Source organism: Ceratotherium simum, chromosome 10 (genome assembly GCF_057802395.1).
Source record: "Ceratotherium simum simum isolate JZ-2026a chromosome 10, ASM5780239v1, whole genome shotgun sequence".
NCBI lineage: Eukaryota > Metazoa > Chordata > Mammalia > Perissodactyla > Rhinocerotidae > Ceratotherium > Ceratotherium simum.
In genome coordinates this window covers 35256381-35269248 of record NC_141909.1, presented here as the reverse complement: position 1 = coordinate 35269248, position 12868 = coordinate 35256381, and the positions used below count along the sequence as shown (strand labels likewise).

The window sequence follows — 12868 nt, the reverse complement described above, 5'->3', positions numbered from 1 at the left end:
AAGGTAGAAGCAAAAGACAGTTATTAGGCAGTTGCTTTATATAAGACTCCTGAGTTGTTGGCTTCAACTGGAGCCATTTATGGAGAAGTGGAAGGCTGGGAGAAAACTGATCTGGGAGGTAAAATATAAGTTGTGTTTTGAATATGTTAAACTTTAAATTCCTGTTAGATTCCTGAATGGAATTGTCAGTTGGAGTTTAGGGGAGAAAACATGACTAGATATATGTGTGTGTGTGTGCGCGCGCGTGTGCGTGTGTGGCACTTAAAGCCATGGGATTGGATGACTTTACCTAGGGAGAACAGAGAGCCCCAAATCAAGTCAAGGGGGAGTGCAGCATTTAGAAATGGGGTAGAGGAAGAGAATCCAGCAAAGGAGCCTCAGAAGCTTGAGAGTGTCCAGTGAGTTAGGAAGAAAACCAGAGAGGAGAATCATGAAAGCCAGAAGAGGATGGAGCAGTCAACTCTGTCAAATCATGCTAAGTAAGATAAATATGCAGAAATAACCATTGGACTGGGCATTAAGGAGGTGATTCATAACTTCAACAAGAATAGTTTTACTGGAATAGTATGGGACAAAAACCGTATTGAAGTTTTGCTCTGATGATGATTAGAAAAATGGTACTCTAGCAAAGGCAGTGGTGTGATCAAAGGGGTGTGGTTTGTTGTTTTCTTAGTGGAAGATAGAACATGTTTGGTTAATGATAGGAATGATCCAGTAGAGAGGGGGAATTTGATGATGCAGTAGAGAGGGGGATATTAAGGATTGGCTGTTAAATAATCTATTTTAAAAGGTGAACAAGAATTGCCTGTGTTGACAGGGAGAGAGTAAAGAATTTTCTAAACAGACTAAGAGCAAAATCCAAGTGCATAGAGGATTAAGAGAGAGCACAGCATATGTGGGGAATGGCAGGCACTTAATTTGGCTGGAACAGTGTTTTCTTTTAAGCTAGTGACAAGAAAAGTGATTGGTGAGGGCCAGATAAAGAGGGACTAGTATATTATGCCATGAAGTTTGGAATTTATTCTGAAGACAGCATCCTCTGAAGGATGTAGAACTGGGGAAATAAATTTTTGATAGCATTTTTAAAAGGTAAAATAAAGGAAGATAGGTTTGGAGGTTGACAAAACTGGAGGCAGGGAAACCAGTGAGGAAACCATTATAATAGTCCAGGAGAGAGGTGATATGGGTCTAACTGAAGACTTGTCAGTGGCTGTTAAAGAGGACAGTTTTGACAGCAATTTATGAGTAAACTCAGCAACAAAAAAATGGTGTCTGATCAGAATAAGCAGTGAGAGAGAATTAGACATATCAAACACAACTCAAATTTTTTTGCTTTGGAAACTAGGGAGGTGCAAGGAATATAGGATTAGGTAGGGTTAATGACTAGTTTTGCTTTGGACGTTTATAGTAGCCAGTGGAAGATGTGTAGTAGTCAGATATATGGATTTAGAGTACAAATGCAGGATCTGGCCTGGAAATAATTACCTGGGCGAGGCACTAGCATACAATCCCTGTTGTCAATGGGCTTCTCAGTGAGTGGGTTAAGGGAAAAAAATGGTCTTAATGATAGCCTGGCAAAAAACCATTTATGAGGCAGCAGTTTCAAACCATAGTTTAGAAACCATTTGTATGAACAGACTTTGTAGTTTGTGGACACAACCATTGCAAAAAATCTTCTATCCATTTTTAGCCTGTTTCTTTTAAGTGCTTTTTTTATGTTTAGTATTTTTCAAACAGAAGATTTTTTTATGATAAATTTGAAAATTAACCATATAATTTACCTTTTCTCTTAATTAAGATTGAAGAATTGGAAGAGAAACTTAATGATGCACTTCACCAAAAGCAGGTACTAACATTGAGATTAGACAACCAATTGACTTTCCAGCAGAAGGATGCCAGGTAAGAAAAGTTTTTAAAAAGCCACAATACCTATTTAGCAGTTAAAAGTTAAAAAAAAAAAAGAAGTAACATCATTACCTGTTCATGCATGTGATTATAATTATATGCTAAAATAGAGAAATTTAAAGTCAAAGGTGGTCATAATTTTTACATCCAGAGCAACAAAAAAAGTAGGTTACTGGATACAGAACACAAAATACAAAAAGTCAAAATTCACTATTCATTCAGCAAACATTGCCAATGTGAGTAACCGCAGACGACAGTGGAAGCTCTCTAAACTGACCACCACTTAACCTGCTGTCTGGATTAACCTTTCTTCTTTTGCTCTGTAAAGCATACTGATTGAGTCTCACGGCCCATTGAACTCTCCTGGCTTAAAGTACCTTCTGTTTGCCTGCATACTTTCTCCAGCTCAGTGTGTACTTATCAAGAGTCCATTGTGTTTACTCTCAAATATGCCTATGCCAATAGTACTTATTATACTTATATAACTTAATTAAAAATTATATGAGGAAGTAGGAGTACAAAAAAGATGTGTCATTTCTATGAAAACTATAATAAAGTCTTTAGAAAGATTCAGTAAAAGTGAGGGACTAAAAAAATCATCAAATTAAGTGTAAGCAAGGCAGGTTTAGAGATTAGGGGCAAAACATCAAACAAATCCATAAAAAGTATCCTCTCAGATTTCTTCCCAAGTATCTTTTAAGGTCTCCTCCATTGTAATGAGATTGAACTTGGAAATTATGAAGAATGATTTACACAAAAACAAAGCATACCTCTGTATTAAAAAAAATCTGAACCATATGTAAAAAATTTGGCAGATGAGTGTTTATTTCTATATTTTAATTAGAAGTAAATGTGTAAAGTAGGTATCTTTTCCCTTTGTAAGATTTCACTGTTTAACTGATATTTTAAAAAATTATCTGACCAATTATTAGTCACTATCACATTAGATCAGTGGCTCTCAAACTTTAGAATGCATCAGAACTACCTGGAAGTCTTGTTAAAAAAAGGTTGTTGGGTCCCACCCTCAGGTTCTGATTTAGGCTGTGTCCTGAGAATCTGCATTTCTACCCAGTTCCCAGGTAATGTTGAGCTGCTGCTGGTTCGGGGATAACACTTTGAAAACCACTGCATTCAATAATAGAGCTTCTACTCTAATTGTTTAGACAGTTATCTGATGGAATGATGCTGAGAGGACAGTTAGGAGCCTATTGCTGTAATCCTCCTGATAGCTGATGGTGGTAAAAAGTAGTTAAGATTCTGAATATGTTTTGAAGGTAGAGCTGATAGGATGTCCTAATGGATTAGATGTGAGGTTTAAGAGAAAAAGAGGAGCCAGGGATTGTGCCACCATTTTTGGCCTGAATAAATGAAGGGATGGAGTTGCTGTCAACTAAGATGGAGAAAACATAGTGATTCGAATAGGTATGTGAGTAAAGAGGGAGAGTTCATTTTGCACATGTTAAATTAGAGTTGTCTTATTAGAAATCCATGTGGAGGTATATGAAAAGTCTGGTCTAGAGATATAAATCTGGGAGTCGTTAGTATATAGACAGTATCTACGTCATGAATGAGGCTGGATGAATTCCCCGAGGGAGTGAATATAGAAAGAGGAGAGGACCAGGTGCTCCAACATTAAGACAAACCAGAAAAGAAAACTGAGAAAGCACCACCAGTAAAATAGGAGAAACGTGAAGAGAGTATGGTGTCTTGGAACCCAGGAGAACGAAGTGTATGAGGAAGAAGAGATGTGACTTGATGTTTGACTTGTGTCAAACGCTATCAATAGGTTAGGGAGAAAAGAACTGAGAATTGACTGTTAGCAATCTAGATGGCATTGGTGACCTTGAGATTTCAGTAGGAGGGTGAAAACCTGACTGGCATGGGTTGAAGAGGAAAAGCGTTGGAGACGGTGAATATAGACAGCTTTTGAGAAGTTTTGCTCCATGGGGGAGCAAACAGAGGCCGCAGTGAAATGGAGTCAAAAGTTGTGTTTTTCGTTTGTTCATTTGTTGTAAGTTTGGAGAAATAACAATGTTTTTATGTTGATGGGAGTGATACAGTAGGGAGGGGAAAAAATCAGATGGTCACTTCTTGCTCAAAGTCTTTGGGTGGGTAACTAATAATAACAATGTCTACTCCATGTATTCTTTGAGAATGATGATTATGTGCAGATTACTGTTTTCATTACCTCATTGGCTGAATGAATACCTTATGGGGTATACCATCTTAAAGAGGTATACCTTGAAGTACCTGGATAAAAGGAAGTGAAAATTAATGAGTAGGGTCCAAAGCAGATGTATAAGACTTAAACCTTAAGCAGAGGAAATGTATACTTTTGTAATTTGAATTTTTAAAATTATTCTTTAAGAATATTCTCTGTTTAATAATTTATGTGGCTGCACATTTAGTACTTAGTATAGAATTGTCAGTTTATGTTTAACTGGTTAAGTAAATAAGCATTTAGCTAGAGCCAAAAATACTATTGAGCTTCTCATTTCCTAATTTTATGTTACTATAAAAAGGTGACTTTGAGAAAATTAAATCTCAAGAATTTTTTTAAGCCTGCCATAAATTCTCTCTTAACGTAGAAAATATCAAGAACTGATGAAACAAGAAATGGAAACTATTTTATTGAGACAGAAACAACTAGAAGAGACAAATCTTCAGCTAAGAGAGAAAGCTGGAGATATTCGTCGAAACCTGCGTGACTTTGACTTGACAGAGGAGCAATATATGAAACTAAAAGGTTTTCCTGAAGATCAGCTTTCTATTCCTGAATATGTATCTGTAAGTGTCTTGTATCATTTAAAGAAAAAAAAAAATGCATATATTTTCAGACTAAAATTTGCCATTTATGTTGTAGCCATAACTTTTGAAGTACCCAATTGATAAATTATTTTATGGCCCTGATCTGAAGATGGTGAATGGTGTTCAATCAGCAAATTTTAGAGTCTTGACCATTGATCTCAGAAGTCAAGCAATAAATAGAGCTCTGAAGTTAATGGCTGCATAGTCTATAGAAATGAATTTTCTTACCATAAACTGGTGGTTTGTAAAATCCACCAAAATGAAAAATTATAGAGATAAACAACAGATAGTAGTTACTGGGGGTTAGGGATAGTTGAGGAGAGGGGAGTTGATATATGATGATAAAGGGGTTGGATAAGGGAGATCTTTATGGATCTAGTTCAGGATCTCGATTGCAGTGTTGGTTATACAAATCTATACATAGAATTGGTCTATGGCAGTGGTCTCAAATTGTTTGGTGTCCTCATCCCTTTACACTCTAAAAATTACTGAGACCCCAAAGAGCTCTTGTTTAGATGCACTATATCTGTTAATATTTATCGTATTAGAAATGAAAACTGAGACATTTCTAAAACACAAGTACATAAGCACACATTCCATTAGCCTTAAAGGTGATGATATCATCACACATCATGTAGTCACTGGCAAATGCCACTGACCAGGCATAAAAGAATGAGAGTAAAACGGGCAAAAAAATCTTAGTATTATTAGGAAAATAGTTTTGATCTTATGAATTCCCTGAAAGGGTCTCAGAGTAGTGGGGGAGCTCCCCAGACCACACATTAAGAACTGCTGGTTTCTGATATATAGATGTTATTTCACCTTAAGAGGCTTGAATTTTTTTCATCTATAAAAAGGTTAATAATAATCATAGTGCCTTCTATTGAGGTAATTGTGAAGATTAGCTATGATTATGTACCTAAAATGCTCAGCACAGAACTTAGAACATAGTAAATACATAATAAATATTACCTATTATTTTTGCTAGAGTGGTGGTTGCTACTCTTGGTTCTGATTTGGATAAGGTTTCCAGATTAATGATTTTCTATGAAATGAAGTATTACCTTTTTGTCCAGCTTTTTATTTAAATAGCTCAGATATAATTTTTCTGCCCAGCATGTACTGTCCAAAGCAAATTAAATATCTTAAGTGCTGTCCTTGAAGCTTTATCCATAGTAGATATCAAGTATCCCATTAGTGGCAGTCATACATATTTTTGCTGTCTGATTTGTTGATGTTCCTTGTCATATCTTTGTTTTCACAGGTATTATTATGCTAATTAATTAATTATATGTAGATCCATTGTGTTGAGGACTAACCTTAGGACTTGCCTCTTAACAGATATGGTACTCTTGCAATACAGCAATATATTAAGGAGTCTCAGGTTGTATGCCTATAGAATACATAGTCCCTAATTACCCTCTCCTAATTTGCTCGTGGGTTCTTAGTTTTATAGAAACTTGTCAGGTAGAACACTTTACTAGGTTAGGGCAGGCAAATTCCCCTGAGAGAATTATGAGTGAGAAGAGAGGTCTGAACTGAATGGAAGTAGTGATATGAAAGACACTCCTGATTCACCCTTACACTGCAGTGGTGGTAAGTAGAGCTTCACCAAGAGCCTGGGATGTAGGCTTATTGTATATTTAGGCATCGGAGATAGAGCAATGTACAAACCAGACAAAAATTTTTGCCCTCATGGAGCTTACATGCTGGTGGAACAACACAGACAGTAAATTAAAAGTAAAATATATAGAATGTTTGTCATAAATGCTATGGAGAAGAGAGCAGGAGTGAAGAATAGGGACTTTCTTTCTTCACCAGGTGGGGATGCTATTTTAAATCAGGTTGGGGGGATCAAGGAGAGCTTTACTGGTAGGGGGACATTTGCTCAGAGACCTGAAGGGAGTGAAAGCTGAGCCACGACTTTATATGTGGGAAGAACTTCTCTCTGAGAGGAAACAGCAAGAGCAAAACTCTTGAACACTTGATGTGTTCAGGAAGTAACAAGCAGATAGTTGGCATGAGCAGTAGTAGGAGATGAGTAAGTAGTAAATGGAGTATTGATAGAAGAGAGGAAAGAGACACAGTGTCAGGGATGAGGAGTCCTAGATAATCTGGGCCTTGAGGGAATTGAATTCAACATTAAGACAATAAAGTATTAGTGGTCAGAGTCAATTAACCACTGTCTTGTTTTAGTTTTGTACCAGTAAAACAAAACTTTATTGTACAGGCATATAATCTGAAACTCCTTAACTCTTTCCTTTTATTACCTTAATACTTCTTTTGATTACTGATAATTGAGAGTGCTATAAATTAGCAAATTTTAATTGTAATTTGAATTTCAAGACTGCTTATTAATTTGATTTTTTTTTTAAAAGATTCGGTTCTATGAACTGGTGGATCCATTAAGAAAGGAAATTTCTGAACTACAAGTGAAAAAGAATGACCTATCAGAAGAATTAAGTGAAAACAAAGGCCAATTGAAACAACTGACAGAGGTTTGTATGATTTTGATTGCTGGTGGGAAGAGGCTCCAACTTTTTCTATAAGGAGTTTCTCAAGATTTGTGATGCAGAATATAAAAGTCAAATGATAGAAAAAATAGGACCAGGGGATGCTGACTGCTGCCACTCTTCATAAGTAGTGGGAATGAGGTTCAATTGGAAATAATCGTCTTAAAGATGGATGATGTAAGTCCATGATATTGACCTGTAATCCATGGTTGAGCATTTTGTTCTTGTAACTCATTTCAGTCTCCGTTCTTCAGTACAGATTAGCCTTGTTTGTGGTATGAAAGGGAACTACTGTCCATTTATCAGTCATTTTCCCTCTTTATCAAATGCAGTCAGCTCTCCTAGTACTTGTTCAGAGCATGTGCCCTGATATTAGCGTCAACCCCAGTGATGTGCATGGTGCTGTGGTAGGTGCTGGCAGCAGTGAACACAAGAGAGACAGTGTCTGCCCTTCTAGAGTTCAAATTCTAGTAGATTAGAGTTAGAACCTTAAATGATATCTTGACACTCATTTTCCATGTGACCTTGAACAAGTCATTTAATATTTCTTGCTGTGTCAAATGGAGAAAATAATACTGTTTATCCATTCATTTCATTGAATTGCTCATGTTTATGTTTCAAGGTAAAAACGTGATTTTTTACAAAGTTGCATATAAATATTTTATGTCCTATTATAAGGCCAGCTTTTACCAAAAATCTGTTGTCCGGAAATAAATAATTATAATTTAATTTATATTTCAATGCTGTAATTTGCTGCACTATTAATCCTGGACAGAATCTACTTATGTCATTAGTATAGAGCCAATATTACAGGTAAAATAAAGCCTCAGCACCCTTCCTCTCCTCATAGGAACAGTGAAGTCAGCAGGAGCAATGCCAGAGAGGCAGATGTGCCAATATGAACCCTACTACAGGGTTCTGTTGTGTGTTTTCTTCCTTCTGCTAACCTGCCACATTGCGCAGGTAAACTGTTTTTGCATATTTAGAAAGATAGCTTTTCGCCCAGCCCTGATGGCCTAGTGGTTCAAGTTTGGCGCGTTCTACTTCAGTGGCTCAGGTTCAGTTCCCAGGTGCAGAACCACACCACTCGTCTGTCAGTAGCCATGCTGCGGCGGCAGCTCACATAGAAGACCTAGAAGAATTTAGAACTATACACAACTATGTACTGGGGCTTTGGGGAGGGAAAAAAAAAAAGAGGAAGGTTGGCAACAGATGTTAGCTCAGGGTGAATCTTTCCCAGCAAAAAAAAAAAAAGACAAAAAGATAGCTTTTAGTTTTTTAAAAATTTGCATCTATAGTCAAGATAATAAAGGGCAAGGTTAGAAGGCCTCAGTTTGGCTGCTAACTAATTTTTCAGCCTTGAGCAAATCATTTAATGTCTGTAGTTTCTATAAAATGCCCAGGATGGTGGTGGTGACAGTACACCACAGGGTTTGTTGGGGGCAAGGCAGTTGGACTGGTTTTCAGACTTGGTTCTGTAGCACCTCAAAGTACTTCAGCAGCCCTCAGTGACGACTTTTTTTTTTTTTTGTGAGGAAGATTGGCCCTGAGCTAACATCTGCCACTACTCCTCTTTTTGCCAAGGAAGACTGGCCCTGGGCTAACGTCCATGCCCATCTTCCTCCACTTTATATGGGATGCCGCCACAGCATGGCTTGCCAAGCGGTGCGTTGCTGTGCGCCCGGGATCCAAACTGGTGAACCCCGGGCCACCGCAGTGGAGCGTGCGCACTTAACTGCTTGCGCCACCAGGCCGGCCTCGACTTCTTATTTTTTAAGAGGAGGTCTGGAAGAGTTTCCTGTCCTTGTTTAAATCAAATCACCTCTCTTTTAATCACGTTAACATTTGGGGATTCTAAGAGTGGTTTCTCTTGAACAAAGGATTCCTTAGGCTGAAAAAAAAAAAAAAAGCTAGCAACTCTAGAATTATCATTAGTATGTGATATGTTTTTATTGTGTGGTAAAGCGAGTCTCTCTACTCCCAAGGGTCAGTAATGGCATTGTATCCCAGAGTTTTTTGTTTTTCAACCTTGCTAACACTTTTATTATTTTATTGATAGGAAAGCATAGATAATTAACACTAGTGTGACTGATAGGGTTTCTCAGTGTTTTTAACGCACTAATAACTCTTGAACATAGAAACAGTTTTGTTTGTGAACCTTGATGAGTCAGGGTTCTTCAGAGAAACAGAACCAATAGCATATGTGTATATATAGAGAGAGAGATTTATTTTAAGGAATTGTCTCACGTGATTGTGGAGGCTTGGCGAGTCCAAAATCTGATGGCATAGGCTGGCAGGCTAGAGATTCGGGGAAGAGTTGCAGTTTGAATCCAAAGACAGTCCGCTGATAGAATTCCTTCTTGCTCAGGGGAGGTCAGTCCTTATTCCAGTAAGGCCTTCAGCTGATTGTGTGAGACCTACTGCATTATGAAGGGTAATCTGCTTTACTCAAAGTCTGCTGATTTTAATGTTAATCATCTAAAAAGTACCTTCCTAGAAGCATCTAAAATAATGGTTGGCCAAATATTTGGGTGCCATGACCTAACCAGGTTGACACATAACATTAACCATCACAGAGCCCTTCCATGTGCAAGTTTGTTTCTTAAAGTTTTATCACCTCTCAGCTGAAAATATACTTCTCTGTCTTAAACCTTTTCCTAAATTTTATAATATAAACAGAATTGAATCCCAATCAGGAAAAGAGAAATTAAGCATTGCCTTATCTACTTAATAGAAGGTCTTAGAAATTCAGAGAATATGATTTTGATACAATAGAATCACCTTTATATTAAAGCCACCCTTAAAGTTTGGGTCTTCTGCCCAACGCTGAGAAAAAATAAACTGAATATTTTTAAATTAAAAGTCAAACCAGTGAAGACTTTTTTGTAAGGATATAATAAACAATAAATATTAATATTTAATATTAAAAGAAATTTAGCTTAACTATATATTGTGGGGGGTTATTTTTCGAAATGGTTGTTAAATTATTTACTGCTCTAGTATTTGGAGAATTCAAAGATACTGATTTGAGTTCCATCACCGCCGTTTGACAAATGGTGTGATAATCTTGGATAAAAAACTTAGTCATCTCTACTCCCCGCCCCCGATCTTACAACCTTGCCATCTGTAAAATAGGGATGATAATACGTAACACCTACCTCACATGGTCATTATTATAAGAATGAAATTCATTCAGTGAGTATTTATTGTACATCTACTATGTGGCAAGCATTATTCTAGGTACTTGGCATACCTCAGTGAACAAAACAGTGATCTCTGGCCTCTTGGAACTTATATTTTAAAAGGAGTGTAGGGAAACAAACAGTAAACATTAGAAATAAGCAAATCATGTAGTATGGTAGAAGGTGATAACTGCAAAGGAAAAAAGAAGAAATAGAATAGGATAATCAGTAGCACTGCCTGGAGAGCAGAGAAGAAAGCATATTCTGAATTGTATAAGGTCAGCTGGTAGGCATCATTGAGGAGGTTAGAAGTTTCCAAAGATTTGAAGGTGAGGGGTACAACAAAATTCTCTAGGAAGAAATTCCAGGCAGAGGGAACAGCCAGTGCAAAAGCAAGAGGGTGCCTTGGTGTTTGTGGAGCAATGAGGAGGCCAATGTGACTGGAATGGGTGAATAGAGGAGAATAGTTGGAGATAATATCAGAGAGGTAATGGGTCTGTTGAGGTCATTTTAAGGACTTTGATTTTAACCCTAAGTGAAAGGAAGCATTGCAGGATTTTGGAAAGAGATGTGACACAATCTGATAATTCGTAAGAGGATCATTCTGGCTGGGTCTATATAGTAGACCCTCAAAGAGTGTTAAAGAACGTTCTTAATGTCCCAGATAATGGGGGTTTTTTTGCTGAGACTAGACTTTAGAGCTATAAGGATGGAAGCAGAGAGGCTTATTATAAGGCTGTTGTAGTAATCTAGGTAAGAAGTGATAGTGCTTCATATCAGGATGGTAGCAGTAGAAGTGATATGAACGGGTTGGATCCTGTATATATTTCAAAGGAAAGCTGATGGGATTTCCTGATAAATTGGATGGAGTCAAATTAACTCCAAGGTTTTTGGACTAACTGGAAGAATGGATTTGCATTCAGCTGAGACAGGTAGGTTGTGAGTGAGGCAGATCTAGGGTCAAAAGTGAGTTCAGGTTTTAGCCATGTTGATTTTGAGAGATCTGTTAGATGTACAGTCAGAGTTACTTGGATATACAGGTCTGAACTTTGGAAGCTATACATTTTGGAGTTGTCAGCATAAAGATAATATTTAAAGTCAGGATGAGATTACCAGAGGAGAATGAGTGTAGAGGACCAACGCCTGAGCTCTAGGGCACTTCAGTATTGAAATGTAGCGTAGAGAAGGAGGATTTATCAGTGAGATAAGGAAACCAAGAGAATTTCACGTTCTAGAAGCTAAGGGAGAAAAGTTTGTGAAGGAAGAGTGATCAGCCATTTCAAATGCTGCTGATAGGTCTAGTAAGATGCAGACTGGGAATTCACCTTGTATTTAACAGGGTCATTGATAATGTTGTCAAGAGTAGTTTTAGTGGAGTGGTGGGGTCAAAAGCTCCATTTCAGTGTCTTTAAGAGTGAATGGGAGGAAAGGATTGGAGACAGAAGTCTAGACAGTTCTTTCAGTGGAATTTTGCTGCATAGGGCAGCAAAGGGATAGGATTGAAGATGACAGTGGAAGTAGGGTCAAGAGAGGGGTTCGTTTTATTTTTAAGGTGGGAGAAATCACAGCTAACGTACATAAAATCACGTTGTAAACCTTAGAAATTTTCTCATAGTCAACAACAGTAGAAAGGCATTCATTTGGTTGTTAGCCAGCAGTGTAGGCAGTGCAGTTGGACACTCAGTTATTTTTGTGTTAAGGCTCACCACTTCAGTGTGATCCGTGTGATAAAGGAATCATTTGTGTTTGGGGGCGTTGCCAGTAATATATGCTTCTGTAATTATGATATTTGGGGGAAAGTGTTAGAACACAAAGGTGTTTGTTGATTCAGTTACTCTTGATGAGTTTTAAAGAATTTTCTTCATATCTCACGTATGGTTTTAAAAATAATAGTAATAATTTTATTAGTAAAGTGAGATCACTTAGCTATTAATGGCTAGTTTTGATTATATATGCTCTTTTGACAAGAAGGTGGGGCTCGGTTTAAAAAACAACTAAAGAATGTGATTATAACCAGGTAAGGAAGATAGTAAGGATTATCATCATTAAAGGAAGGTTTATAAAAAGGAAGGTTATCAAAAAAATTTTGAACTAGGAGGTGAGTTGAAGAAGTGATTGGAGATTGTCAGGTTACTGTGGTTCAGTTGTCATCAGTGAGAACCATTGTCTCTAGGACTTTTTTAAGTAGTCAGAAGCACCTAGTTTATTTAAAGTACTAAATGAAATTATTAATTTTTCAGTTGGAGATTTCTGTTTTTGGTTCTGTTACTTGAAATGTTCTTATTTTGTTGCTTTTTACCCAGTGGCCTCTCATATTTCTTTCCTCTTCAGTATGTGTACTGTACATAGAATATTTATTATTGGTGGCCAGAGGCAGACAATGAAAAACATAAAAATGCCCATCATATACAAATGGAGTAGCAAAAATTCTTTACTTTTCTAGTGGTCATTAATTTTAAG

The 12868-nt window shown here is 37.2% G+C and overlaps 1 protein-coding gene across 2 annotated transcripts in view; it reads left to right on the top strand.

Moving 5' to 3' along the window:
* The window catches only part of PIBF1 (progesterone immunomodulatory binding factor 1), a 198936-nt gene that overhangs the window by 6865 nt on the left and 179203 nt on the right, over positions 1 to 12868 (top strand). For both annotated transcript variants that reach the window (XM_014781793.2, XM_004423075.3), the window contains exons 3-5: positions 1799 to 1899; positions 4494 to 4692; positions 7092 to 7211. In XM_014781793.2, coding sequence (XP_014637279.1) covers positions 1799 to 1899; positions 4494 to 4692; positions 7092 to 7211 — 420 coding nt within the window. The remainder of the gene's footprint in view (positions 1 to 1798; positions 1900 to 4493; positions 4693 to 7091; positions 7212 to 12868) is intronic.